Source organism: Eleutherodactylus coqui, chromosome 1, assembly GCF_035609145.1.
Source record: "Eleutherodactylus coqui strain aEleCoq1 chromosome 1, aEleCoq1.hap1, whole genome shotgun sequence".
Taxonomy (NCBI): Eukaryota; Metazoa; Chordata; class Amphibia; order Anura; family Eleutherodactylidae; genus Eleutherodactylus; species Eleutherodactylus coqui.
The window spans coordinates 70,342,435-70,369,405 of record NC_089837.1 but is presented as its reverse complement, the minus strand read 5'-3'; the positions used below and the strand labels follow the sequence as shown (position 1 = coordinate 70,369,405).

The 26,971-nt window shown below is 44.0% G+C and overlaps 1 protein-coding gene across 1 annotated transcript in view; it reads right to left on the bottom strand.

Moving 5' to 3' along the window:
* The window catches only part of NBAS (NBAS subunit of NRZ tethering complex), a 616,392-nt gene that overhangs the window by 271,489 nt on the left and 317,932 nt on the right, over positions 1-26,971 (bottom strand). Inside the window, exons 36-38 of the mRNA XM_066597064.1 lie at positions 21,132-21,290; positions 16,266-16,379; positions 8,833-8,956 (exon numbers count right to left, since the gene is read on the bottom strand). Of these exons, the coding sequence (XP_066453161.1) occupies positions 8,833-8,956; positions 16,266-16,379; positions 21,132-21,290 (397 nt within the window). The remainder of the gene's footprint in view (positions 1-8,832; positions 8,957-16,265; positions 16,380-21,131; positions 21,291-26,971) is intronic.

Below are 26,971 nucleotides of genomic sequence, written 5' to 3'. Positions count from 1 at the left end.
ACACAGTAGCGGTCTGAAACACTGAGCTCCATTTCACAGAAGCACATTTCTTTGCCTGATTGTTCGCACAATCACACGTTTAACTCGCAATTGTGCGAACAAACGGCACGTTAGCTCTATAAGACGCACTGACTTGGGGGGGGGAGTGCATCTTAGAGCGAAAAATATGGTACATATATAGAATAAGCTACACTGGCAACAAAAAATAAGCAACAAACTTATTACAACCGTTAAACTAACATACATTAAACAGTATCTCAGGCCACAGAATAACTGGGCTCCAAATGGTTAAATAGTCACTAACGTTTCGAACAACTTGTATTATGTGATAGCCAATGTTTTCCTCTACGTTTAGTAAAGATGCCATTTTTGGGCTGAAAAACCCTTCTAAAGTACTGGCCACTAGGAGACTCCCTTCCTTATAATTTGCTGTTGACTAGCTGCTTTTAAAGTAAAGTCCGTCTCTAATAACAGAAACAAGACAGAAAAAAAGAAAGTGAAAAACAGGGATGGCTCATGGTTTGCTTTGTGTGTGTTGCAGAGAGTTAGAGAGCAGAATCTGTTACCTTCTCTATGTAAAGTGCTTAGAAAGCATCATAGCAGCAGTTTCCTCCCAGCAGTTCAGAAAGAACTGGAAAGTAAAGTTACAGAACATCTTTCAAAGAGTAATGGTAAAAAGGCATCTGAAAGTGTAGGCATGCTTTAAGATCCATCGCACATTACAGAGCAAAGCACAGGGCATCCCGCGAGGTGTAGTATGATGCTCTGAATAGCAGAACACTATAGAGATATTCTCCTCTATAAGCATCAGTAGAATAGTTTCCTAATATGGCATCCAGTGGATAATGGCAGGTTTTTATTTCTGTTAGATACCATATAAATACAACTTTTGTACTTCTGTATGAAATCAGAGGCACATGGAGGTAAGGTATTGCCCTATAGAGGTTTATGAGTATTACAACTCCATACAACTCTGGTAATATGATCGTGTCAATGAGCCCTTAGATCAACCCTTTCCAATCCACTGTCTGACCTCTTCAGACATTCTGATTGAAGGCTGTACAGCTCACAGCTTCGAAGTCGGAAGACGTTGGGTAGGGTATTCTTACTGTATATTACTAGCCGCTCTGTTGTCGGGGGCCACTCCAGCATGTCCCCTACCGCAGTACTGGCTGTAGCCAGTAGATGGTGCCATTGTATAATGGCAGAAAGAGAAAGCCCCCTAGAAAACCCTGAATCCAAAATTGGATTGCAAAGGGTTAAAAACTTGCAAACATGGAGGGAATAAAGCAGGAACAAGAGATCAGATAGGCTATATGCAACCAGAAAGGTATGGAAAATACAGCGCAGAATAAAGTGACAATCAATAGCATGGTGATGGGTACCGGCCCGGGATGTTTTAAATAAATATACCCCTGAAACCCACAGTGATGACTGTACAAGCCGGCAAAGAAGCAGCTAAGGACATTTTAATGAGTATGAAAGAACACATGCTTCTTCCATGTGCGGCTGTAAGATTGCTATTCACTTCACAAACAAAAGAAAACCAGGTGTTATCCTCTATGAGCGTCTATTCACCACCCTCACCCACTCCACGTGCACAAAGGAACACGCAAACCTCATTAACTCCAATGTTAGATTTGATGGTTAAAAAGGGGGGGAATAAGTTAAATTACAAAAGAAGAAGCCGATAAAACGGGGAAAAAAATCTGATACATTAAAAGTAATGTGATAAGAAATAATCCACTATAGATCTATACAACGGGCTCATGTATATACAAAATGACAGCCAATATACAGATGTAGCAACGTTTAACTCAACAGTGAGAACTTTCTGCAACAAGTTATCTTAATGTAACTAAGGCCATTGAAAAGGCAAAAAAAAAGAGGCACTAAACTTTTTCTTAAGGTGTTAAGTGTCAAGTTAAAGAAGCATCCCATGGTCAGCGTTGGACGCAGCTGCATTGGTAACTCCAGCACAGCTTCCATTGAATTCAACAGGATCTGTGCCTGCAGTACCAACCTCGGCCACCGCGCTATGGTCAGCACAGTCTGCTTCCTGTGCTGACTGCAGTGACAGTGGTCCCAGCTGATTGGTAGAGAGTGGTGAGTCCCTGCCAGTCATCAAAACAAAACAGAATACCCCTTTAAATGTTGCCACATCTGTATGCATTTATATAGGTTTGTGAAAAATGAATCTTCTACATGGATTAAAGCTGGTAAACAGCAATGTTAGTAAGAATGATGTGTAAAGTAAGGCAGATGTCAGCTCTCGTAAGCTATAATAAGGTCAGGCCCCGCCAGTACGTGCTACCCGCCAGAAGAACTCTGCCTGACCATCAATTTTGACAACCTGCAGAATAAAAAACACGTATCTGAAGCAAAAAAAAATCTTCGGTGGGATATGAGCGTACATTATTTATGTTAGACACAGCATCAACCTCCATTATTCATGTCAGCAGACCACAGCGGGAAGGTCTTATTTAGACAAGTATTTTGTTAGACTATTGGTGTCCATTCGGGATGGGAGAAAAGAAAAAAAAAAAACGGCATTGTAGAAGGCCTGACTAACATTCCGCTGACTCCGAGAGCGGTCAATTATTAACAGTGTAAAAGAGACGCACAATTGTTCCCACAACCCCACAGCCTCGCCAACACTATATCGGCCATTCAACCTTTAACCTGATTTTTTTAAAATTTTTTTGCAGTGGGTAATTTTTGGCATTTGTCCGCCATTTTGATGGTTTAAAAAAAAAAGTGCGGACGGATCAAGTATGTTATGAGCTATAGATCTAAAGATTGACCTAAACTGTGAGCCGTACGCCGGAGCCGCAGATGCCGGCCCAACAGTCACTTGGTGTTTAGTTCTGCTAAAAACCAAACAACTCCAACAGCTAAACAATTTCTCGCTCAGTCCCTGTTGTGGCCAAGTGTACAACTTTCACCCCAAATTTGCTGTTTCCAGCGAAATCCTTGGGCAATTTTCGCCCGGTGTAAATCTATCATTAGGCACAGGAGAGGCTGGAGACTGCGCCCTATGCAGCAGCATGCATGTCACAGGCAATATGTAAAGTGTAGCTTGGTTGGCAATAGCAGATTTGCAGTCGCCGCCCTGTGCATGCCTGTGTAATGACACAGGCATTTCTACCCAATTTTGCTATAAATACAACTTAAAGAAAGCGGAAACTTGAGACCTCATGATTACAGGTGAGTATTCACAATGGAAAGTTATGCAGCGTTTTCCTTCAACCGAGTTGCTGACCAATGCACTGCTGGCATTTAAAGGAGTCCTATCCCAATAGTTAACTTATCACCCATCCATGCATGTAATCAATAGGCGTATGACCACTGAGGCACCATCTAATCCTAAAGGAGGGCAGTGGTGGCCCACGTGCATTCATCTCTTTGGGAGTCAGACACGAATGGAGCGACATCATGCATGGTCAGTTGCAGCTCCATTCATATGGGGGTGAGAGGACCCTGTTCTTGTGATCTGTAGGGGACCCAGCGGTCACTTATTTCCTATCCACGGGATAAGTTCATCTCGGAGGGCGGCTTCACACGAGCTTATTGGCACGTGCAGAATTTGAACTAGCAATACACAGAGAATAGAACCCATTGATTTCCAGGGGTTCGTTCTTACGCCCCGTTTTACACGCTGCATGAAGAAAAAATGCAGCCAGCTCTAGTTTTGCTCTCCCTATAGAAGTCTATGGGGGGGGAGGGGGATGTTTTATGAACGAGTATTTTTTCTGGCATATTTTACGGCACCTTTTGTGCTTGCAGGGCTTTTCTATGTATGCACAGGACACGAACGCACTCCAATGTAAATGGCTATGTCGCCTAATGAGTTTCAGATGGGTTCTTTTCCCCGTGGAATCTCTTTGCACATTGCACACATATTTACAAAACCTCTCCTACACTGCTTGGAGGACTTTTGGTGGGCAAGTGCGTACCAAAGTAGAGCATACTGCCTTTTTTTTTTGTACACGCAAAAAAAGGGAAGGAGAACAAACCCATGGAAATCAATAGACAATCACTGAAAACGGCCATAAACCTGCTGATACAGGAGGGCAGATAGCACTGGAGGCAGATACTCTGTGGCGACCGTACGCAAAGCCATCCGCTGCAATATTCTTCCCAGCATCTACGTCTTCTGTGGTTGTTTGGTAAGGACGATTCACACAGAGTCCTTTAGATGGCGCTGCGGAAACCTCATTATAGGGTGGGTGCACTTCAGTAATCAAATCCCCCTTCTGACACGTCCTCCGCTGCAAGCATTTGTTTAACAGGTAAAGAAGTGTGAGGCTCTAAGTCAGTTCATTAAACCCCTGTGCTGGATTAACATGCCACAGCCCTCACCCAGCCTGTAGGATTAGGCCGCCACAGCTCCGCTCTGGGCGCCGCTGGCATGGAATACAGAACGAGAGCGTTCGGACAACTTGCATTATCGCTGCTTTATTAAAACTTCATCCCAACGTGACACTTCAGCAGAGCTCTGCATACTTAGCCGCTGCTGGGGACGGTTATTGCCCGGAGGTCGCCGCTACCTCGCTGTACTCTCTGCAACCTGCTCTCACCCCGGCGTAAAATGTCAGCGCCTTAGTTTGTTGTTCTTCCGTTTAAAAAAAAAAAATTTTTGTCATATACTGTTTTTCATTTTTTCCCCCTGAATGGCCATTTTATTAGAAACCCCTACCTAGTGGTGGGTTGGACCTTCTTCAGCCTTCTGAACTGAAGAAATTTATTGTAGCATTCATCACAGGTATCAGAGGACCCAGGTGTGCCAAGAAAACATTCCCCTACATCATTACTGCACCTCCACCACCCTGAGCTGCCATCACCTGGCAGGAAGGGGTCATCGATCCATGCTGCTTGTGCCCAATTCTGAACCTCCTATCAGCACGGTGCAACGGAAATCTGGATTCTGTTATTCACGGCCCGATGTAGCACTCGCCCGTGTGAAATTAACGCTTTCCAATCCACTGTCTGGCGTCTTCAGACATTCTGATTGAAGCCTGCCCAGCTCTGATGTCAGAAGACGTCTGGCAGGATACTCTTACTGTATATTACTGGCCGCTCTGTTGTCGGGGGCCTCTCCAGCATGTCCCATACTGCAGTACTGGCTCTAGCAAGCAGATGGCGCCATTGTATAATGGCAGAAAGAGAAAAAACCCCTAGGTAACCCTGAATCCAAAATTGGATTGCAAAGGGTTAACCTTAGACAGTTATGGTGCTGATCGCCCGCTGTTATAGTCTGTGCTAAGGACAATTTGTGTGTTCGGACACATTGGTTAAAGCACCAGCATTGTATTAACCCTTTCCAGTCTAATTTTAGATTCAGGGTTTCCTAAAAGGCTTTCTCTTTTTGCTGTTATACAACGGTGCCATCTGCTGGCTAAAGCTAGTGTGGCGGAGTGGCTGGCGATAGCCAATAAGAATATCATGTTGGACGTCTTCTGACATTGGAGCTGTACAAGCTACAATCAGAATGTAGGAAGACGTTCGACAGTGGATTGGAAAGGGTTAAGCGGCAATTTGCATGAATGTGCACCAACTGGTCATTCAATTTATTCTTGCCATCCTCTTCGGACTCCTTTTTTATCGATGAGTTACGTCCACTGCATCCCCTTTTGCTGGATGTATTTTCTTGATCACATCATTCTCAGAATACTTTGTACACTTCTGCTCAAGAAAACCCCACGCGGTTGGCAGTGAAATCCTGGCCCATAGCTAGTCTAGTAGCGATGGCCCGGCCTCCTTGAAAGTCAATCAGATCTCTCGATGTTCCAATTAAATTGTGGATTCACACTGAAACTGATCCATGGAAAACTTGTTACATGATTTTATACTGCACGTCGGGGTTACGGGGATAATTTCCATACAGGGAAGCTCCTACCATGCTAATAAAGTGGCCAAATGACGACACTTCTTGCACTATTGTAGATGTGCCGATGCATCTTCTTTGGGAGAACTCACCGGTTGTTTGCAGGATGAATGGAGGGAAATACCAGTTGAAACGTATTAGACGTCAGTAGAACATATGTCATGGGGAGTATCCAATGTCACTAGGGCCAAATGAGCCCCACTAAGTATTAACATATGGAAATAAATACTATGTCTGATTCTTGCTCAGGTGCCCGATTACTTCTGGTAGGAATGTGTAGATTGAAAATAACCATAGAATTGTGCACTTATTGAAGAAAAAAAAATAAAGGACAAACAATCTAAAGGACGGACATTCACTTTAAACGTAATTCCTGCAGATAAGACAGCATCGTTACTTGGTATTACAATGAAGCCGGCATACAGAGGTCCCTTGCAGACAGTTATGGGGAAATTAGGAAGAAGGGCATCTGGTAAGGTACTCAACAAAATGTCAAGTATTACGTAACCGAGTCATGCATGACCCGCTCACAAACCAGAGTCTGTTCAGCTACAGGTGGAGAGGGATTTATCTGATACGGGTCATAACCAGGTTAGATAATATGAAAGGCATCTGGATGCTGTGGAGGAACCTTGTTTTCATATATCAGATGAAAACACAGAATAAAATGGCAGAGGAGCGCAATGACCCGGCAGGTCACATGTGATGGTATTCTAAAATAACCAGAGATACAAAGGATGAAAGAAACAATACAGAAATGGGGAGGGGAGGAGATCAAACGATGTCAGCAAGTAAATGTTACCCAACTCAGTGCGGATAACCGGAGGGGACAGCAAACTACTCCGCACTCACTTCTGCAGATGACCTTCTACTTCAGTGAAATGCAGACTATTTAATGAAACCTTGGCAGTGTTCGGGTGTTTGAGATTTATTGTACAGTCATTAGAGCTCAGGAAACACATCTGCTAGTCTAACCTAAATGGTTGTGTACCTGCTATAACCCTAGGACCTTCCACTGGGTCAGACATCTTTTTGGCTTATCCAGAAAGCCACATTCAACTTCGGGAGATGAGTGGGAACCTCAGCACTATAGAAGGAAACCCTGGCCCGTATGCCGTAGCTCGGGACCCCCTTCAGAACAGATAGCTGCCCTGTAAAAGCTACACTGAAACTGTGGTCTCAGATCCCCATCCTCTCGATTGGTTCTGGTCTCAGAGATAAGACCCACAGTGATCACTTATCACCTATTCTGTGGACAGGCAATAGGTTGTTATGGTGGGTCAACCCATTTAAATGGGTTTATTAAGTGATAAAACATTGGTGGGATTGGGGATTAGGAGTTATACATATAAAAAAAAACAAAAAGCACCAGCACTCACCTGTCATGCTGCACCCACCCGCTGCCCCACTTGTTGTCCCACATGTGCGCTGCAAACAGTAAAAAGGTCAACAGAGATCTCATGAGTGAAATCCCATAAACTTGTCTGGGGCTTCTGCATTAGAAGTGACAGCTTTACGGGAGTCTCCATGCCAGAAGACCAAATGACGTCACATTTTAGATGTCATGGTGCCACAATGAGTATATTGATTTTATATCGTTTTGGGCATAGGGGACCCATACCTAAATAAAATATTAACTCAGAAAATTCCTATAAGGTGCCCAAACCCAGACTAAAGTAAAAAAATGGATGATTTCAACTAAAATGATTGTTCAATGGGTGAAATTTAACAAATCTTGATCATTTTAGACAACCAAGTACAAACCAGCTTTTATCTAGATATCCATCACACACACATATCTATATAACAGACCCCCACCTACCATTTATTCTAAGGGCCACTATGGTAAGCACACATTTTTCCCTGTAGTACTTCATACATCTACTAAAATATATATGAGATTTTTCTCCCTGCTCACTTTCTCTATGATGTGCTAGCAATCCGGTGTCACATCAGCACATCATCACATGAGCAGCTCGAACCTGTACCATTACTGCCTGCTAGAAGGATACTGTAATTATTCATTACCTTTACATTCATCTAAATAAACTATAGTCAGGAGTCTAAAATGTAAGCCCTACCCCGAAAATAAGCCGTAGCTGGAGAAAAAAAAAAAAGCAAAAAAGCAGCGCTGTCCGTGCCTCCGCTGCAGCTTCTTCCTGGTTCCCCTGTACTTGTCCTCCTCTTCTTCTCTGGCCGGGGATTGAAAAATCCCTACCACCTGGAAGCGCTGGCAATGATTGGCTGCTGCTTAGCCAATCAGAGCCAGCACTCGACGAATGGATTTAATTGGTTCATTGAGCGCTGGCTGAAATTGGCTAAGTGTCAGCCAATCACAGCCAGCGCTTTCAAGAGGCGGGGATTTTTCAATCCCTGGCCAGAAGATGATGAAGAGAAACAATGTCAGGAACCAGGGAGAAGCTGCTGTGGCATCGGAGAGCGCTTCTAAGGTGATGTATACTGTTGTTTTTATTTTGTCCCGCAGCTAGGGCTTAGTTTAGGGCGTTCACCGTAGGATTTTCTACTGTCAAAGTTGCATCACACCGCACGAAAATTGCGTTTTCATGCGATGCGATAGAGAGGAAGGCTCCATAGGGAAACATGGGCTACAAAACCTCACAAGTTGCGAGCATATCATCGGACCCGCACGGTTTTTGAGTCAGGTTGTTGCATGCTACAAAACATCACGTGTGAAATAACCCATAGGAAAGCATGGGCTTCACATACATGAGATTTGTAGCATTGTAGAAACGCGGCAAAAACGAGCGACTTTGTCTCTCGTATGAAAGCACCTTAACTCTTATATGTCACCTCTGATTTGCTCTGCTCCCTGCATAAATAGCAATAATAAAGGAAACGAACTATAAATTAGTAGTAGTAATAATAAAATAACCATAATCTCTCATCAATGTGCGCATTACTGGGTTCTGCAGCACAGACCTTACCTTCAGTCGCAGGGAACAGGGTGTCCCCTTCACTTTTGGTTTCCGCTAATTTCCCAGTCCTGAGCAGAACCTCGGCGAAGCTCTCCTGGGAGTTGTGCTCGTACGCCGTGTACGCAGCTTCACCCTGTCACAAGGCAACATGCAAGAGAAATCAGAGGAAGCCGCTTTCACAGAAGCCATCTCTTCAAACACACACATTGGGGAAAATTTACTAAGCTCGGCGATTCCTGCATCGGGCTTAAGATTTCCCCCAATGCACTAAATATATGAAGAGGGGCACGTCTCCTCATGTATTCAGCGTATCTCCAGCACCTCCATGCGCCTTTACTGAGATGCCGTTTGTGGCATTATTTCTGACAAGCCACACCCATTTTTGGGGGAAAGAGGCGGGGCTGGCACGGAAGGAAGAAAAGTCGCAAAATGTTTGCACAAGGATATCTTGCGCAACAATTTGCAACTTTTCTACACCAGTATGCTGGCATGAATTTGTGAATGTCTCCCATTATGGATCTACAAAGAGGATATACTAGTCTCGTATGTTGTATACACAGCGCTGGGCGCTGAACTGTCGTCCAGAACTATGGGGAAATGGAAATCTGTCATTGGCTCTAATCCTCTAAAATAAAATCAGCCATCGTTATAATAAATGTTCTTTATTTTCTTCATGGTTTTACTCTTTAATCTTTGAAGTGTATTTTGGCACTAAAGAAGCACTTTTTAGGGAGGATTTTCATCTCCTCTTCTGAAAAGACCAACATTTTTTTTTTATTTGTCAGTTGACACGGCCATAAGGCGGCTTGATTTTTGCGGGACATGCTGCAGTTTGTATTGGTACCATTTCTTGGGTACTTAAAACTTTTAAGTACAAGTTCTGCCCCCCCTCCCTTTTTTTTATTTGCAGCGTTAATAATACGATTAAAATGATACTAACAGAATTTATTTTCCGTTTTCCCATTTTTACACAATAAGGGCGGCTTCACACGAGCGTGTTTTTGTGCGTGCATACGCACACACAAATGCTTGCATCTGGTACATCCAAAGCATTACCTATGGTGTGTTCACATGTCCGTGTTTTACAGGTGCGTGCCTGTAAAGATTGGACATGTGTGCACCACAGGGAATGTACGCATTGCCTTCAATGGAGCCGCAGCTGCTGCCGGCGGCTCCATTAAAGGCAATGGTCTGCCGGCTCCCCTTAATCGTTTTTCAGAGAAGGGCTTTAAATATAAGCTCTTCCCTGAAAAACAAACATTTTAGTGTAAAAAAAAATAAATATATAATATATACACACACACACACACACACACACACACACACACACACACACACACATATATATACACACACACACATATATACATATACACACACATATATACATATACACATATATATATATATATATATATATACACACACACACACACACACACACACACGCGCGCGCGCTTACCTGCCCGTCACTGCTGTGTCACCCGCAGGGATAAAGAACACATCTGCCGCATGCGGCAGGTGTTTTCTTCATCCCCGCGGAGATTAAAGAATTCCCTGCTGCACCTGCCACATCTGTGACAGATGCGGCAAAGAAATTCTAAATCCCCACGGGAAATAAAGAATTCCCTACCGCAGCTATCACAGATGACAGCTGCGGTAGGGGATCCAGCTGCCACCACTCATAATTGTTTTTCAGGGAAGGGCTCTAAATATAAACCCTTCCCTGAAAAGCAAGGCAAAGTAGTGTTAAAAACAATAAAAACCACACGCTCACCCATCTTCAGCTGCCGGGGCTCAGACGCGACCTCTCTGCTCTGTTCCCTGCTCTGCAATTAAGTTCTTTCAGCAGGCGGATAATTAAAATCCCTGCCTGCTGAAAGAGCTGCTTGTGATTGGCTGAGCGCCTCAGCCAATCACAGTCAGCTTTTGCTGAATGAATGACAAGCGAGAGCTGCCCCGGGAACTGAAGATAGGGGAGTATGTGCTTTTTATTATTTTTAACACTACAATTAAGACGTGTCGGCAGACTATTGCCTTCAATGGAGCCGCCAGCAGCAGCCATGACTCCATTAAGCCCTTGGTGGCACACCCGGAAATTTTTCGGGACAAGCTACACTGCCCATAACGATATAACCCGGAAGATTTCAGGGCAATGTATCACTATGGGAGCTGCAGAGCACACCGCCATAAGCTGTGGCAGTGTGCTCTGCCTGCACAGACCCACAGAGAGCAGTTCAGGACTTTGAAATAAGAAGCAGGGAGATACTGCCGATCTGCCGGCAATCTCCCACTTTAAATTTCAAACTCCTGCACTAGTTTGTATACAGGTTGCCATAGAGACCATCGGCTTTTCAGAAGCAAGCGGATGGTCTGTGTGGCAGGGAGAGCTGGTGCTTGGCTGTCAGAGGACAGCCAGGCACCAGCTCTTACACATGCTGTGACTGCAGCATGTAAAGGGCTGTCATCATTGGACCCCTGGAATGTGATCAGGGGGTCCTGATGGGTCTCTGTGGAAGTCCCCTACAGGGACAAAAAAAAAAGTTTAAAAAAAAGTAAAAAACAAAAACACTTGTCTCCCTTTACTTTGTAAAAAATAAAATTACACATGTGGTATCCCTGCGCCGTAATGAGCCAGAGAAGGAAGTTAATACATTATGTAACCCCTTAATGACATGGCCCCTTTTTTTCTTTTTTCCCCATTTCTTTTTTTCCTCCCCCTGTTTAAAAAATCGGAACTCCTTTATTTATCCATCAATATATGTATGAAGGCTTGTTTTTTGTGGGACGAGTTGTATTTTTCAATGGTGCTATTTAATGTTCCATATAATGTACTGAAAAACTTTTACAAAAGTGGAGTAAAAGGAAAAAAAAAAATGACATTCCGCCATCTTTTGGTGCGTTTTGTTTCTACGGCGCACAAACTGCAACACATATGACATGATAACTTTATTCTATGGGTCAGTGCGATTACTACGACACCAAACTTGTATAGTTTTTTTTTGCTGAAGTACTTGTATTTTTTTTCAAAGACATTTAATTTTTTTAAAATTATTTTCTGCTGCATCTTCTGCGCACAATAACTTTTTTATTTTTCCGTCGATGTACTTAATCAAGGGTTCATTTTTTGCGGGATGTCCTGTAGTTTACGTTAGTGCTAATTCGGAATACATATGACTTTTTAATCGCTTTTTATTGCATTTTTTTTCTGGGAGACAGGGTGACTGAAAAATGCATTTGTGGCGTTCTTAATTTTTTTTTTTCGGACTGCGTTTACCGTGTGGGGTAAATAATGCGCTAGTACAGATATGGCAAAAGTAGGGTGATTTAAACTTTTATTACTTTTTTTTTTTTTTTTTTAAAGTGTGAAAAAGTAGTGAAAAAGGAAAAAAAAACTATTACAATTTGGTATTGGCATAATCGTACCTGTAGAATTATCTTAATACATTATTTATACTGCTCAGAGAATGCAGTGAAAAATACAAATAAAAAACATGCCAGAATTACAGATTTTGTTAATCTTGCCACTAGAAAAAATGGAATAAAAAACTATCACAATTTTACATGTTCCAAAAAATTAGATAAATGAAGACTAGAGTTCATCCCACAAAACACGGCCTTCTAGAGCTCCGGCAATGGGAAAATACAATTAATACGGCTCTTGGAATGTGGCGACACAAAAGCAAACCTTTAAGAAAAAAAAATGTTTTAAATGTACACAAACAGCAAAACATAAAAAACTGTATAAACCTGGAATCGCCAGAATCATGCTGACTCAGAGAATAATGATATCACATAATTTATTCTGCACGCTGAACGCCGTAAAAATGAAATTAAAACAAATGGCAGGATTTTTTTCCCCCAATCTCCCTACAAATCTTTTTACAAAAGTTATGCAATACATTATATATACCCAAAAATGATGCCATCAAAAAGTACAACTTCTCCCGCAAAAATCAAGCCCTCATATGGCCGTGTCAATGGAAAAATGAAAAAGTTATGGCTCTTGGAACGCGACTGGAAAATTAGTTAAAATTAAATGATCGGCCCATTTAAAAAACCTGCCCTGGTGGGTACGACAGGGTGGTAGGAAACCCGCCACTCAAGGGGTTAAAGGCAATGCACGGACCTGTACAGCACCTATGCACAGCACACGCTCATGCGAAGCCACCCTAAAAACCCTTTTTTCAATTTTTCTTTTTTGGCATTGCTGCAATCAAAGTCCCGTATATATATATATATATGTATATATTTTTTAACACAGAGAAAATAAAAGCAGGGTGCACTGCAACTGATTCCAGTGAAGTTCGAAGACAGCAAGAAAAAGATCCAGCATCCATAAAATCGCGCCTTTATTGAGGTATATTAAGATCCCAACAGGAGCTCTGTGAGGGCTTGTGTTTTGCATGAAGAGCTGCAGTTTGTACTGGTACCATATTGGGGTACATACAGCCTCTTTTTTTTTTAATCAATTTTTTTGCTTTTTTGGAGGCAACATGAACAAAATAAGTATTTTGGCTCCATCTTTTTTTACATTTATGTCTTTGTAGGGGACTTGAACCGAGAAAGCTATGATCGTCATGATGACACATTGCAGTACTTTCTACTGAAATGCATTATCACTTACAGAAGCAAGCCCAGGCCATTGTCTGGTGTCCGATTGCAATGACAACCCATTAGCCCTCCTCAATTACATTGCAGAGGGCCAATGACGTCACCAAGGAAGCAGACTCCCTATGCAGACCTTTCACATACAGTGATCTACATTGAGCGTGACATATAAGCGGATAACAGCAGAGGTCAGTGTTTTCTCCGATCCCTGCTGTTGTCAGATATCAAAATGCTAACTGTATTTAAAAAAATAAAAATAAAAATAAAGCATGGGGGAGCAGTAGTCCCCTTTAGTTTTCCCTGGTGACCCAGTGCTGAAGCTCTGGCCATACCGCTGGTCTTTGGCTGCAGTGGTGTCATGCTGACTGCTTGCAAACAATGGGAACCCCCTTCACGATGCCTGCCAATCAGCTGGTTGAATTGGCAGTGGCGCTTGGGTGAGCGCTGCTGTCACTTTAATCCAAACCAAGTGCAACACCGCACATAGTATAGCAGCAGTGCCTGGCATTCCAGTGCAGTCCCATTCATTTGAATAGGCTTAAGCTGCACTCAGGCCATGTGACTGATGAATGGGACGTCGCTCGACTGAGAAGAGGGCGCAACATTAATCCAATCACTGCAGTCTCTTTAATCAGTCGACCAGCAAAGATCCAGAACGGCAGACCCCGTTGATCAATTACTTGTGACCTGGGGATAGATGATTAGCGGTTCAGCCCTAGAAAACCCCTTAGGTTAACTTGTTCCACCAAGCCATCAGTGTTAAGTTAAACTATCTGTCGGAGAGGGTATCATCACTCCTTAGGGAGAGCACCAAGGTGGTGAGTGAGGAGACTTATAAGGCCACCCATGCTCCTGTGGGTAATATGCAAATAAGGGAGATGGAAAGCCATCCAATAGGTGGCGCTGCAGAGGTTTTGTTCCATCTCTCTTATTTGTAAATTAAACTTCGTTACATCTGTAATCCCTGACTTCCTGGTACAGCCTTTTTAAGAGGTGGGGGGGGGGGGGGGGTGTCATCATGATGCTGCTGCTTTCCTGCTCTTCTACAAGTGATGTGAAGAGGAAGGGGAAACTATAGCTAGGGATGGCCATAAGTTTGATGGAGCTTTGTGCATAGCACCCTATCATAGTAAGAAACACTATGTCAACACTAGGTTGGGGCGTCATCTCATGCAAGAGAGGTGAATTGCAGCTCCACCAGCTAAGCACAGCATTGCACAGGGGCCAACTGACAAATTTTAGCATGGGGTGGTAAGGAGTTGCGGTCCACCCTTGAGGTAATTGCACACGTTTTAGTTTTATGGCAGATTTTCTAGAATGGAAAACATCCAGAGCAAACCTGCATTAAAATCTGGATATGGATTTTTGATGCACATTTTTGGTGCAGATTTGATGCGGGTTTCACCGTTGTGTAAAATCCACGGGAAATCCACTATGTGTGATCACACCCTAAAGGCCAATTCCCATGGGTATTTTCGCGGACAGCACATGGACCCATTATAGCCAATTAAGCTATTCCATCGACCAATGGTCTGTGTGAAGAAAATCATGGTATGTCCTATTCTGGCCTGCTTTGTGTGTCCGTCTGGTGCAAGTTGTACCTGAGAGTCTGGCGCACAAGTCATGTGAATGGGCTCCAAGGGCGGCCTCACACACAGCATAAATGAGGTGGGATTTCCACAATCGATTTTGTTGTGGAGATCTGCAGCATTTACAGAACAAACCATGTAGAGATTTATAAAATCTCCTGCACATGGAGCTGAAAGTTTCCCAACTGAATCCAATCCACAGCATGCTTATTTCTGCTGCAGATTTCAATCCTCGAAATACAAAGGCTAAAATCCACAGCAGATCCTCAACAAAATCATTTTGCTGCAGATTTGGCCACTGTGGATTTACAGCATATTTGCTGCTTGTTTTCTACTGTGGAAAGCCCACAGCAGATACATGGCCCCACTTAGTAACTGGACCCCCTGGGTGGCCCATTTAGTAGTAGCACACCCTCTGTTGCCCTAAATAGTAATTGCCACCTCCTCTGTGGCTCCACTTATTAACAAAGCCCCATGTATGCCCCAGTTAGTAATAAAACCACCTTCTGTGGTCACAATTAAGAGAAGGACTCCCCTGGGTAATCCTACTTAGCAAAACCACCCCCTTTTGTCCCGATTTCCTAAAAACATAGGGCCATGTGTGTCCCGCAGCAAATGTTTAGTGCCACTGGGCCCTGCTCCTAAGACTCTGGTGGGTGGGTGGGGTTAAATTCAGTAATACACTAGTGGGGGGTTAAAGAAGCTCTCCTATGCAAAATCAGACTAAGTACATCACAGACTCAGAGCAGACAGGAGCCAGAGTGTTAGTATATATTACTAAATTGAACCCCATCCACCCACCAGAGTTTTAGGAGCAGGGCCGGGTGACATACCCTAATTTGGGTAAGGTAATGCGCCTGTGAATTCACACAGGTTGCATGCCCCAAAGGCCAACCCCAACTGTAGCCAGCGCAGAGGCACATTTTGTTGTTGCCCCTCCTCTCTATTGAGGAAAAACAAAGTAAAAGCAGATACCTCCACTACATCTAAAGAGCTCAATATCTTAATTTGCGCAAACCTTTTAACAAAACCGCGTTGCCTAAGCGGCACATGAAACGGATCTTAAATGCGGCAATCTTTGAAAGCAGGTGCGCATCAGATAACTATTCATCCCGTTGAGCTGTAAAGAAGCTTCAATTAATTAATCCGTGAGATGCACTTGAAGACGTTTAATTAAGTTATCTAAATCAAGACCGATAAAGAACTTCTCCTCTTACTTTACGCCGTGCTTATTACACTTACTTCAGCAATAAAAGGATTGACAATTAGAGATTCATAGAAGGGATGGCAGCCTTGGCTAACACCCGATGCCGCCGTGCCCTTGGCGCTCTTCGACGTGCTGCTCTGTTCCAGACCCTGAAGGAAGGAAAGCAGGGAAGGCAACGGTTAATCTTCAGCACTGCTTATCTGAGAAGACAATAGGGTTTAATAAGGATGGCAGGGCTGCAGGTAGGGAAGAGGATAGAAATGGTAGGTTAGCGAATGCTCTGACAGCTACAATCTGTGATTGAAGGATGTGACTCAGAAATGCAGAGAGCGGCCAAGTCAGGTGTGTTCTCAGGCGTATTGTTAGGAAGTGTCCTTGGCAAGAAGCAAGGTTTCCTTGAGAGATTACTCAGACACTGCTGTGTGTTCCTCGCTGGAGATCCGGCATTAATCTCTGGCAATTTCTATTTCTTTTTTCTTTCATCGGCCACAGAATCAATTTTGTCCAGTCGCAGGAGAAGTTAACAGGGTCCCTCCACCAACATTAGCGGAGCGCATCCCCTGCTATTACAGTCAGTAGCTGTCAGGTGCCGGGGCGGAGCGCGGGGACTCAACCGCAAAGTGATAAAAGGAGTTTGCACCGTGAAGCCGTACAAAGTGGATATTCTTTAACTTTTGCAATAAACCTAATGTTAGATTTTACACGGTCTTAAAAGGTGGAAGTCTCACTGAAGTTTACGGCTGGGTCATAAGTGCAGGTTTACACAAATCGAATCAAAGCAATAGAAGTCAAGGTTGAGTTGTGCGATATTTCCTTTGACTCCTACTGAAATGTGTCAGCTGTATTGAGCTATTATGTTGCCTGTTTGATGTCCCCCGTCAGATTTTAAGAAGCGGTTTAGCATTTCGTACCAGTGTTTCATGTGTTCTGACACAAGAAGAAAAGGGCTGATGTGTAGACTGTCCACAGAACTGACATCAGGCTGTGGGGGACACGGCCCTCTGTACGCTTGTTAGATTAACCTCTTAAGGACCACCCAAGGATAGGCAGCCATGGGTGGTAAATGAAGCAGGCCCCCGGTAAACACAATAGTAGGGTGCCAGGGGTTGATGGGTTTGGTACTACAGGCACATGCTGTATTCAATGGGAAGCTAGACCTGTGGTACCAAACCAGGCCAATGCAATACAGACAGCACTGTGTGCTTCTGGTGTCACCTGGACTGACAATGGGCTCATCGGTGGGGATACCAAGTGGCAGACTACTGCCGATTTACTACGGATTGCCTATCCTGAGGAGAAATCCTCAATAGTAAAGGTCCCTTCAATGTCATGGCCTACCATATAATGCATATGAGGACACTAGCAGATATCCCGTCCCAGGATAGCGACTGAAATACATAATGCATTCACTTAAGAGTTCTTGTCCCAGGTCAATGGCTACAATGTATACACTTATGTATATACAACGATAATTTTTACTTAGTGGAATTAGGAATAGTAATGATAATGCATAGGTGTCAGGTAGCTTGGTACCACCCATACCATCTGTACATTCCTATACAGTACTTCAATGTGGGCGCACCTAGGCACGAGAAAAAACACGCGTGTATGCAGCTGCGTGCATTGTTTTCAAGGGAGCCGCGACTACTACCGGCGGCTCTATTGAAAACAATGGTCTGCCGGCACCCCTGAATTGTTTTTCATGGAAAGCTTTTACATATAAGCAGACCCATGAAAAACAATCATTTTAGTGTAAAAAAATCCTGCGGTAGAGGATCCTGCTGCCGGCACCCGTCAGTGGATTTCAGGGAAGGGCTTAAATATAAGCCCTTTCCTGAAAAACCATGGAAAAAAGTGTAAAAAAAAAAAAAAAACTCACCTCCCTTCAGCTGCCGGGGCTCAGCCGCATCTTCCTGCGCTGCCCCCGGCTCTGCCGTCCTGATCTATCAGCAGACTGGGATTTGAATCCCTGCCTGCTGAAAGAGCTGATTGTGATTGGCTGAGGCGCCTCAGCCAATAATAATCAGCTCTTTCAGCAGCAGGGATTTTAAATCCCCGCCTGCTGATAGATCAGCACAGCAGTGCAGAGCTGCGGACAGCGAAAGGAGTCGCGGCTGAGCCCCGGCAGCTATGGGGCTTTCAGGGAAGGGCTTTAAAGATAAGCCCTTCCCTGAAAAGCCATTTAAAATAGTGTAAAAAAAATAAAATAAAATACTCACCTGCCTTCAGCTGCTGGGGCACAGTCCCCAGCTCTGTAGCGGTGCTGATCTATCAGCATGCGGGGATTTAAAATCCCCACATGCTGGTAGCTCTGGTTGTGATTGGCTAGAGAGCTCAGCCAATCAAAATCAGAGCTACCAGCAGGCGGGGATTTTAAATCCCCGGCTGCTGATAGCTCAGAACTATAGAGCAGGGGACAGCGGCAGAAGTCGTGGCTGAGCTCCCGCAGCTGAAGGCAGGGGAGTATGCTTTTTTTAACACTACTTTTATTGGATTTTCAGGGAAGGGCTTAGGTTTAAAGACCTTCCCTGAAATCCAATGACAGGGATGCCGGCAGCAGGGTTCTATACCGCAGCTGTCATGTGTGACAGCTGCAGTAGAGAATTGAAGAATTCCTCTGCTGAATCTGTCACAGATGTGGCAGATGTAGCAACAGGGAAGTCTTTTTATTAGCGGGGATGAAGGAAACATATGTCACATGCGGCAGATGTGTTCTGCATCCCCGTGGGGGACACGGCAGCGGCGGAGGGTACGTTTATTTTTAATTTTTATTTTGTTTACACTAAATTTCTTGTTTTTCAGGGAAGAGCTTATATGTAAAGCCCTTCCAGGAAAAAGACTGCAGGGGTGTCCTGGCAGACCATTGTTTCCAATGGAGCCGCCGGCAGCAGCCACGGCTCCATTGAAAACAATGCGCGCATTCCCTATGGTGCATGCATGTCCTATCTTTGCAGGCGCACGCCTGTAAAGTACGGACATGTGCACATACCATAGGGAATACATTGGGGCTAACAGACACGTTTTTAAGCATGCACAAAAACACGCTCGTGTAAAGCCACCCTAAACAATTAGGTGTCAAGTCCCGCTCTAATCGTCCACATATATAAAAGCCTTAGCATGTCATGTGGTCATCCAGCCACATGGGGTCAGTATTTTGATTGCTAAGAGACACAGGACCTGCTAAGGCATTAGATACTCCCTCTACTGCAGCCTATAATGTCTTGTATTTTGAGAAAAGAACAATCCAGGCTACATAGGAAGTTGTAAGAGTATAAAAGTGAGATTTACAATTTTCTGCAGAGCAGGGATGGGGCGAAGTAGTCTCCTCACAGGGTGGAAGACTCTTACAGGCTCCAATAACTATTTATCATGGACTATCATGGGCTGTCAAATATGATATGGCGGAGCAAGGTGCAAACATACACGTAACCATGCAAATAGTGTGAATGTTCCACGTGAACTGCATTAAGGCAGTCTAGTACCACTGAACATGTAAAGTGCACAGTTGGTCACACAGGAGATGTTCTGCAGAGAACAATTGTGTAAATGGATATGTCCAGTAAAAGACAATGCAGAAGAAACTTTTTCTTTTATTTTTTTCCTACCAGCAACAGAGATAAAGTGTTCTTGGAGAAAATCCTCTTTCGACAACACAGATGGGTAGCAAATTGTAGGAGCCAAAGTTTAGACCAGTGTTCTCCAACTCGAGTCCTCAGGGACCCCCAACAGGTCATGTTTTCAGGATTCCTAAGTGTTGCACAGGTCATGTCATTCTTGTGAATGCCTCAGACATTGCCACAGGTGTTCTTACCATAGGATATCCTGAAAACATGACCTGTTGGTGGTCCCTGAGGACTGGAGTTGGGGACCCCTGGTTTAGACAACCCATCGTCAAGTGCCCTATTACGGCTTCTTGGTTCAAGGGGTTTTCAAAGTTAAAAGTTTTATGTAGTTTTGGGTCCCCAGACTGAAAACTATATAGAATCAAAGCAATCACAGTGGCACCAGACCACCATTTCAGAAGTCCCCCATCATGGCATCTGATGTCACCCAGCTATACAGCCGAAAAGCTGTGACGTAGGCTTCTACATTAGAAGCCCTGAGGCAAGTTTATGGAGCTGTTAATGTCCCTATCTGGCCTCTACTGGCTACAGCTCCTGTAAGCAGAAGACCAGAGCAGCAGTTAGCCATGGCAAGGTAGTGTCATGCAGTGGTAGATGAGTAGTTTTTTTTGTTTTTTTCTTTAGAACCGTTGGCGTCTGAGCTGCCAACATAGTTTCAGGGAACTCAGAAAACCCCTTTAAGAAGGAGGACAGCAACAAAAAGTCTCTCTGTTTGGAAGACACAACACATTGGTGGACAACATAGAGTCCACCAATTATAATTGGGCAGCATGTAATACTTAATTTCCCCTGTGGTAGCGCTAAAGGGGAATTGCGCACTTGCTTTTAGGTTCTCTTGAACTTTTTTTTTTTTTTAAAGTACCACATATATAAATAGCAAGTTAAAATAAGAAGACCGACCACAACACGCACCAAGACTGCCCCCGTAACGGGTTTCTGCCGCTAGAAAGCAATTGTAACTTGCTATTGCTAACTGTGGTACTCTTACCAGCCCTGAAGTGCTGGATCATCTTTCCCTTTCGTTGATTGCACGTTTGGTCAGATGAGCACCGTGCACCAGGGCTAGAGCCCCGCGCAGTCAGTGAGCTGGCTCCCCTATAATAACAAAAGTTGTGCCTGGAGTAACTCTTTAAGAACACTGGCCAATAGACAATTGGTCAACCCATGAGGATGCTCTGCAAGTGCCTTTCAAGTCCATCTCTAAACAGAAAATCTTCCTGCATATGACTGCTTGCTGGTTACAAATGCAAACCAATAGCCCCATGAAGGCGTTCTTACATTCAGAGGACGGAGGTATGTTAGTGACTTTTTCCAGAATTGCCCATCACTGACAGCATGCAGCACAGCCTTAGTAGTCAGGGTTGTATTAGTCAGGACTTTCATGGTTGTAGCCGTCGTTCGATGCAACAAGTCCACAGACTGGGATTTGGAATCGGCCTGAAATATTTACACAATTGTTAGTGATCCATCATGCCATCATCTTACACAGAATTTTCCAATACACAGAGCAAACCGGGTGAGAACAAAAACATATAAATGCAAATATTTACAAAGCTTGTACAGTTTAGAGAAACTGGTTGTTTCCTTCTAAAAGCAGTGCCACATCTGCACAAGGTACTATGTGGTATTGCAGCTAAGCTCCACTCACTTCAACAAGGCCGAGCCGCAATACCAGAAAACACATGTAAAAACTTACTAAATGTACTTTTATTCTACATTCCACCCTGATCCTCTGCCACTGATGCGGTCCATGGTGTGGTCATATCACCTAACCGCTGTGTAAAGTGAATGAGCACAGTAGTTACTTGTTTAATACTGTTCGTGGATTTATAGACTTGGAAAATCCCATTAAATTGGAGATGTGACTAAAATGATGAGGATTACAAGGAGAGTGTAGGTGGGGAATAGAGATGAGCGAACGTACTCGGTAAGGGCGATTTCGCAATCGAGCACCGCGATTTTCGAGTACTTCACTACTCTGGCGAAAAGTACTCAGGTGCGCTGTGGGGCGGGGGGTTGCAGAGGGGAGTGGGGGGTAGCAGCAGGGAACAGGGTGGAGCCCTCTCTCTCTCCCTCTCCCCCCCACTCCCGGCTGCAACCCCCCGCTCACCCACAGCGCCCCCGAGTACTTTTCACCCGAGTAGTGAAGTACTTGAAAATCGCGGTGCTCGATTGCGAAATCGCCCTTACCGAGTACGTTCGCTCATCTCTAGTGGGGAGTCTTTAGGTTGCACTTAAAAAGTGACAAGTGCCCAAACATTTGTTTTCTTGCCTTATCAACTGCTCAAAACACTGGTAAAAAAAAGGCACATGGAGTGAGATTAGGTACTAATACGGACGGTGAGGCAAGGGTGTTGCATTATTTTTTATCCAAAATTGCTTAACACTCAGCACTGTGTGGGCGGCTGCATTGTCATGATGTTTGCCCACACTATACTCTGCATTCACCTGACCTCTCGGTGGAGACTTGTTTTTATGAGTGCTTTGAACAGTGGAAAAGGATACAAACTTTCCCAGCTGCACGTGTTGTATAAATCAGGCATCGCAAAATAGGCAACATACAGGCTAGAACAGGCTTCTGTTGTAAAGTGAATGTCTGCAGAACCCTTTTTAAGGCGGAATACTGGCTGGCATTGTGGGAAAAGGCTGCGTTCAACTTCAGTAATTTTTTTCAGTAATTACATCATACAGCAATCTGACAGTCTATCAAGCCACCCCACAGGGGTGGCTTGATAGGCATTCTGCAATGACAGGCCTGGGGCCTTTCAGAAGGCCCCTGGCAGCCATGACACCCACACGGCTCCCCGTGATCACCCCGTTCAGGGTATTTAAATGCCGCTGTACGAATTGACAGCAATATTTAAAGGGTTAACAGCCCAGATGAGCTGTAAGCAGTAAGAATCAGCCGACACCCACAATGTATGGAGGGAGATCACCCTGCGATCTCCCTTCATACATGTCCTGGAGCGGCAGGACATAAAAACACCATAGGGCAGTCACCAAGGGTTTAAAAGACTGACACCTTTGCAAGCCTAAAAAGTCTAAGAACCCGGACACTGTAAAACTAAAAGAAGAAACACCAACTCTATACCCCGCTGAGTCATCCAAACCACCCAGCTCTTCTGTATATTCTCCTTCAGGCAAGGGAGATTAGCAAGATACCAGTATTAGAGATGAGCGAGTGTAATCACTAAGGCAAACTACTCGAGCGGGTGCCGGCGGGGAAGAGCGGGGAGGAACGAGGGAGGGGGGGTGAGATCTCTCTCACTTCCCCCCCCCCCCCCCCTCACTCCCACAACTCACCGCTCTCCCCCGCCGGCACCCGAATCTTTTGAGATAAGTGGGCAGGTACTCGCATAAGGCACTACTCGCTCAAGTAATTTGCCTTAGCGAGTACGCTCGCTCATCTCTAACCAGTATACATTCTTACTAGATAATCAGCAAGCAAGAGGCGTAGCCGACACATGAGGCCAAAGGTGCATCACTAGAGTGACAGGACCCCCCCCCCCCCAACGTACAGTTCACTGGGAGCACCGGTATTGATCTGCACTGCAGCTAAACAGTCACTTAAAGACAATGAAGGAACAAGAAGAGTGATTGGAGTGAGCGGACCCTTACTGGAGCGGGTTTGTAACTTACATCATTATTGTTCATTTTCGCTCGCTGGAAGAATTTCTTTCAACCATAATTGTGACTTTTAAAAGGGTCTTAAGAAAACTACTATTTAACCCCTTAGTGACTGCCAATACGTCTTTTTACTGACCTCACTAATGGGCTTTAAACCTGCATATAGATCTGTTTAACTGCCAAGAGCAGAGAAACCTCAAATCATTGCAGTTTAACCCCTTATATGCCACATTCAATTGCAACTGCAGCATGCAAGTAAATTAAAGGAGAGGGAAGGGGGGGGGGGTCTTTCTGTTACCCATCAGCATTCAGCAGTGTGATTGCAAGGTACCAATGGATTCCAATGGCAGCCAGAAGCCTGACAAATGTCATTATGTCTGCCCTGCAACTCAGTCTATTCGTCCTCACCTCCGACAGAGTCTAATAATGCTTAGTAGAGCGCAGTACAGTGCACTACCCACCAAGTAATGCAGTGTACTGCCCATATGATCGAACAATTACATTTTCAACCCCCCTTCAGGGACTTAAAAATACCATTAAAAAAAGTGCAATACAGTTTAAAGAAAAAAAAAAAAAAATCCATAAAAAAATAAGTTTTTTCGGATAGAACCTATTTTAAATGGATAAAATAGAAAAAAAATCAACCCACAATAGGTATTAACAAGCTTGTAATGACCCAAACAATGAATATACTCTGTCTTATATCGTGCACAGTGAACACCATCAAAATTATTTTAAAAATTGATACTATAATACCTATTTTGGTTTTGTTCGCTTCCCGAAAAAACACAATAAAAAGCAATCCAAAAGTCCTGTGTACAAAAGACCTCACATATCTGCACTGCTGGAAAAAGAAAATGGTCTTAGGAGGCGACGATGCAGATTCAATTGTTTTTCTTTAAAAACATGTTTTTATTGTGCATAAGTAGTAAACAATAAAACAAATCTATATAAAACACACACGACACGAAAAAAAAACCCAATGTGGATGTCCACGAGTCAGGACTCTTGCAGTGCAATAATGAAAATCGCTTGGTCCTTAAAGCAAAGCTAGACTGGTTACTAAGAGGCTGAACAGTTCAATCACTGCTGTATGGGGGAAAAGGGGATCAACAGAAAACAGGAAAGGAAAGAGAATGAAGGATCTTTAGGTTAGGCCAGTTTAGCAATTTATGTAGCCAGTTATAATAACCTACCAACATTCAAAAGCTGAAAACTTTTGCCCAAGTTATAGTTGTGCAAAATTAAAGACTTTTTGGACTTTCTGTGCCCCGTCCAACAGTTATAAAAGTGGGCATGGCTTAGCAGTAAAGGGGTGTGGCCTCTACAGCCCCTAAGATTTACTATAATTTATGCCACTTTAGTTGGGCAAACAGTTTTTATTTCAGACCTTCAAAAAGTAGTCGTGCATTAATCTGCCCATACACAGATGAAATTTGGCTAGAGCCGCCAATTGCAGCAGGATCCAGCCAACTAATTAATGTGCATGGGGGCCCCAAATGGAATATCTAATGAGATAAAAAAATAACATTTCTCCATGCCTAATCCTGTCGCCCCATGGAAGATACACAGACGTTTGCCTAGCAGTGGTTTACCCCCTTCTCCCAACACTTGGCTACAGAAATATGGGGGAGAGAGGAGAAACTGCTGTCAGCCAACAGCTGTTGTGCGCCTATAGGCAGATTAAAGGGCCAATCCCACCAAACACATTTATCACCTATTCGAAGAATAGGTAATACATGTTGTATCGCTGGGGGACCCACCACTGCGACCTCCAGAGATTACAAGAATGGTGTACCTCCAGATAAAGTGGGGGTGCGCATACATAACTACCACTCCATTCACTACTATGGGACTCGGCAAGAAAGCCAAGTGCATTGCTGGTCTATCTCTATAGAGGATGAATGGAGACAATGATAATGAATAGTGGCAATGCATGTGCGCACTTCTGCTCTATTTACCCAGAAGACTCAGAGTTGCATTTTGTGAGCCCTGGGAGCCCCACTGATCAAACCCCCAGCAACCATGCATTTGTCACCTACCCTGTGGATAGCAGATATAGGTTTTTGGTACGATCTTCCCTTCCATCATTTGGATAACAGCAATCGCGTGACCAAGGACCGCGTATTTCGGCCCCCCGTGAAGTCTCTAGGCTCTCTGCTATGTTTGGTAGCCAAGAGCAGGGAAATTTGAAATTATCCCGGTAATTCGTACAGGGTGTTTGCATGAGTCCACCATTTCGGTAACGGGCGCATGCGCAGAAAACAGGGTAAGGTCCACAGACAAATTCAGGGGGCCTTAAGTACGTAGTTTCTTGAACTTTATTTTCCCTGTTTTTTTACACACTTTTTTTTTCAAACTTCACATGATCTCCGTTATTTAATGAACCGGGGACCGCATACAGCAGCTCCCAGTAACGTCTCCCTTGTTTCAGCTTCGCATGCTAGCCGGGAACAGAGATTTAAAATCTCCCAAGCCGCCCGACCTTCTGTGCATGCACCTGACGTTTTACGCCTGGCGCGCATGCGCAGAAGGCTGTGTCAGGTCTTTGAAAGGCCAGAACGCCGCAGGACATCACTGAGGACGGAGGTGAGTAGTTTCAGCTCCCCTTGTGGATAGATATCCGGGAGGGGAGCTGAAACTTTAACTTTCACTTTTTATTTACTCTTACGCAATCACTGTTTTTATCACCATTGGACAACAACGATCACATGACTAGGGGGTCGCATTTTCCGGGCCCTTATGACAACGCCAGGTTGTCAGCCACTTCCGGGCGGCTAATAGCGGGGGAGCTGTCATTTCCACAGCATCTGGGGCTTTAATCCCCAGAGCGAGTGTGTTATTACGGCCCTGGGGATTAAAGCCCGGCAAGCCAGGCCGTAAAAACACTATGCTGCAGCACTAAGGGGTTAAGCTGGGTCTTTATCAACACGGTAATAAGAAGGGCTACAAATACAGCTTTAGACTTCTATTATCAACTACTACTAAATCCATAAAACGTCAACACTATTCAAAGATGAATCTACGCTTCAATGATCTACAAAGGGACTGATAACATGAATGGAAGTCAAAGTTGTAAAATGAGAACAAAATATAATACTGAACACGCGTGGAAAGAGAATTAATCATTGTTTACTGCCTATAAAAGACATTTAAGCTAAAATAACCTTCACTACATCATAAACCCGTTCCTCCTGATTATATAAACCTCACTTTGGGCTTACAACAAGCGCGGGGTAAAAAGTGACTGCGGTCCCCCGCAATTAAATAAAAAGGGCTGCAAATAGTGTGGTTAAAAGATCAGAGAAATGGGAGACATTGAAATAGACAAATATGAAGAGCACATAGTTAAAAAAAAAACATAAAAAACACAACACAAAGGCGACCAAGAGAAATGTCAGAAGCGGCATATTTATTACTGAGAGTAATGCTACTCCGAATACAGCTTATATTTACTGAATAGAAAAAAACACTAAAAAGTGGACCTACAA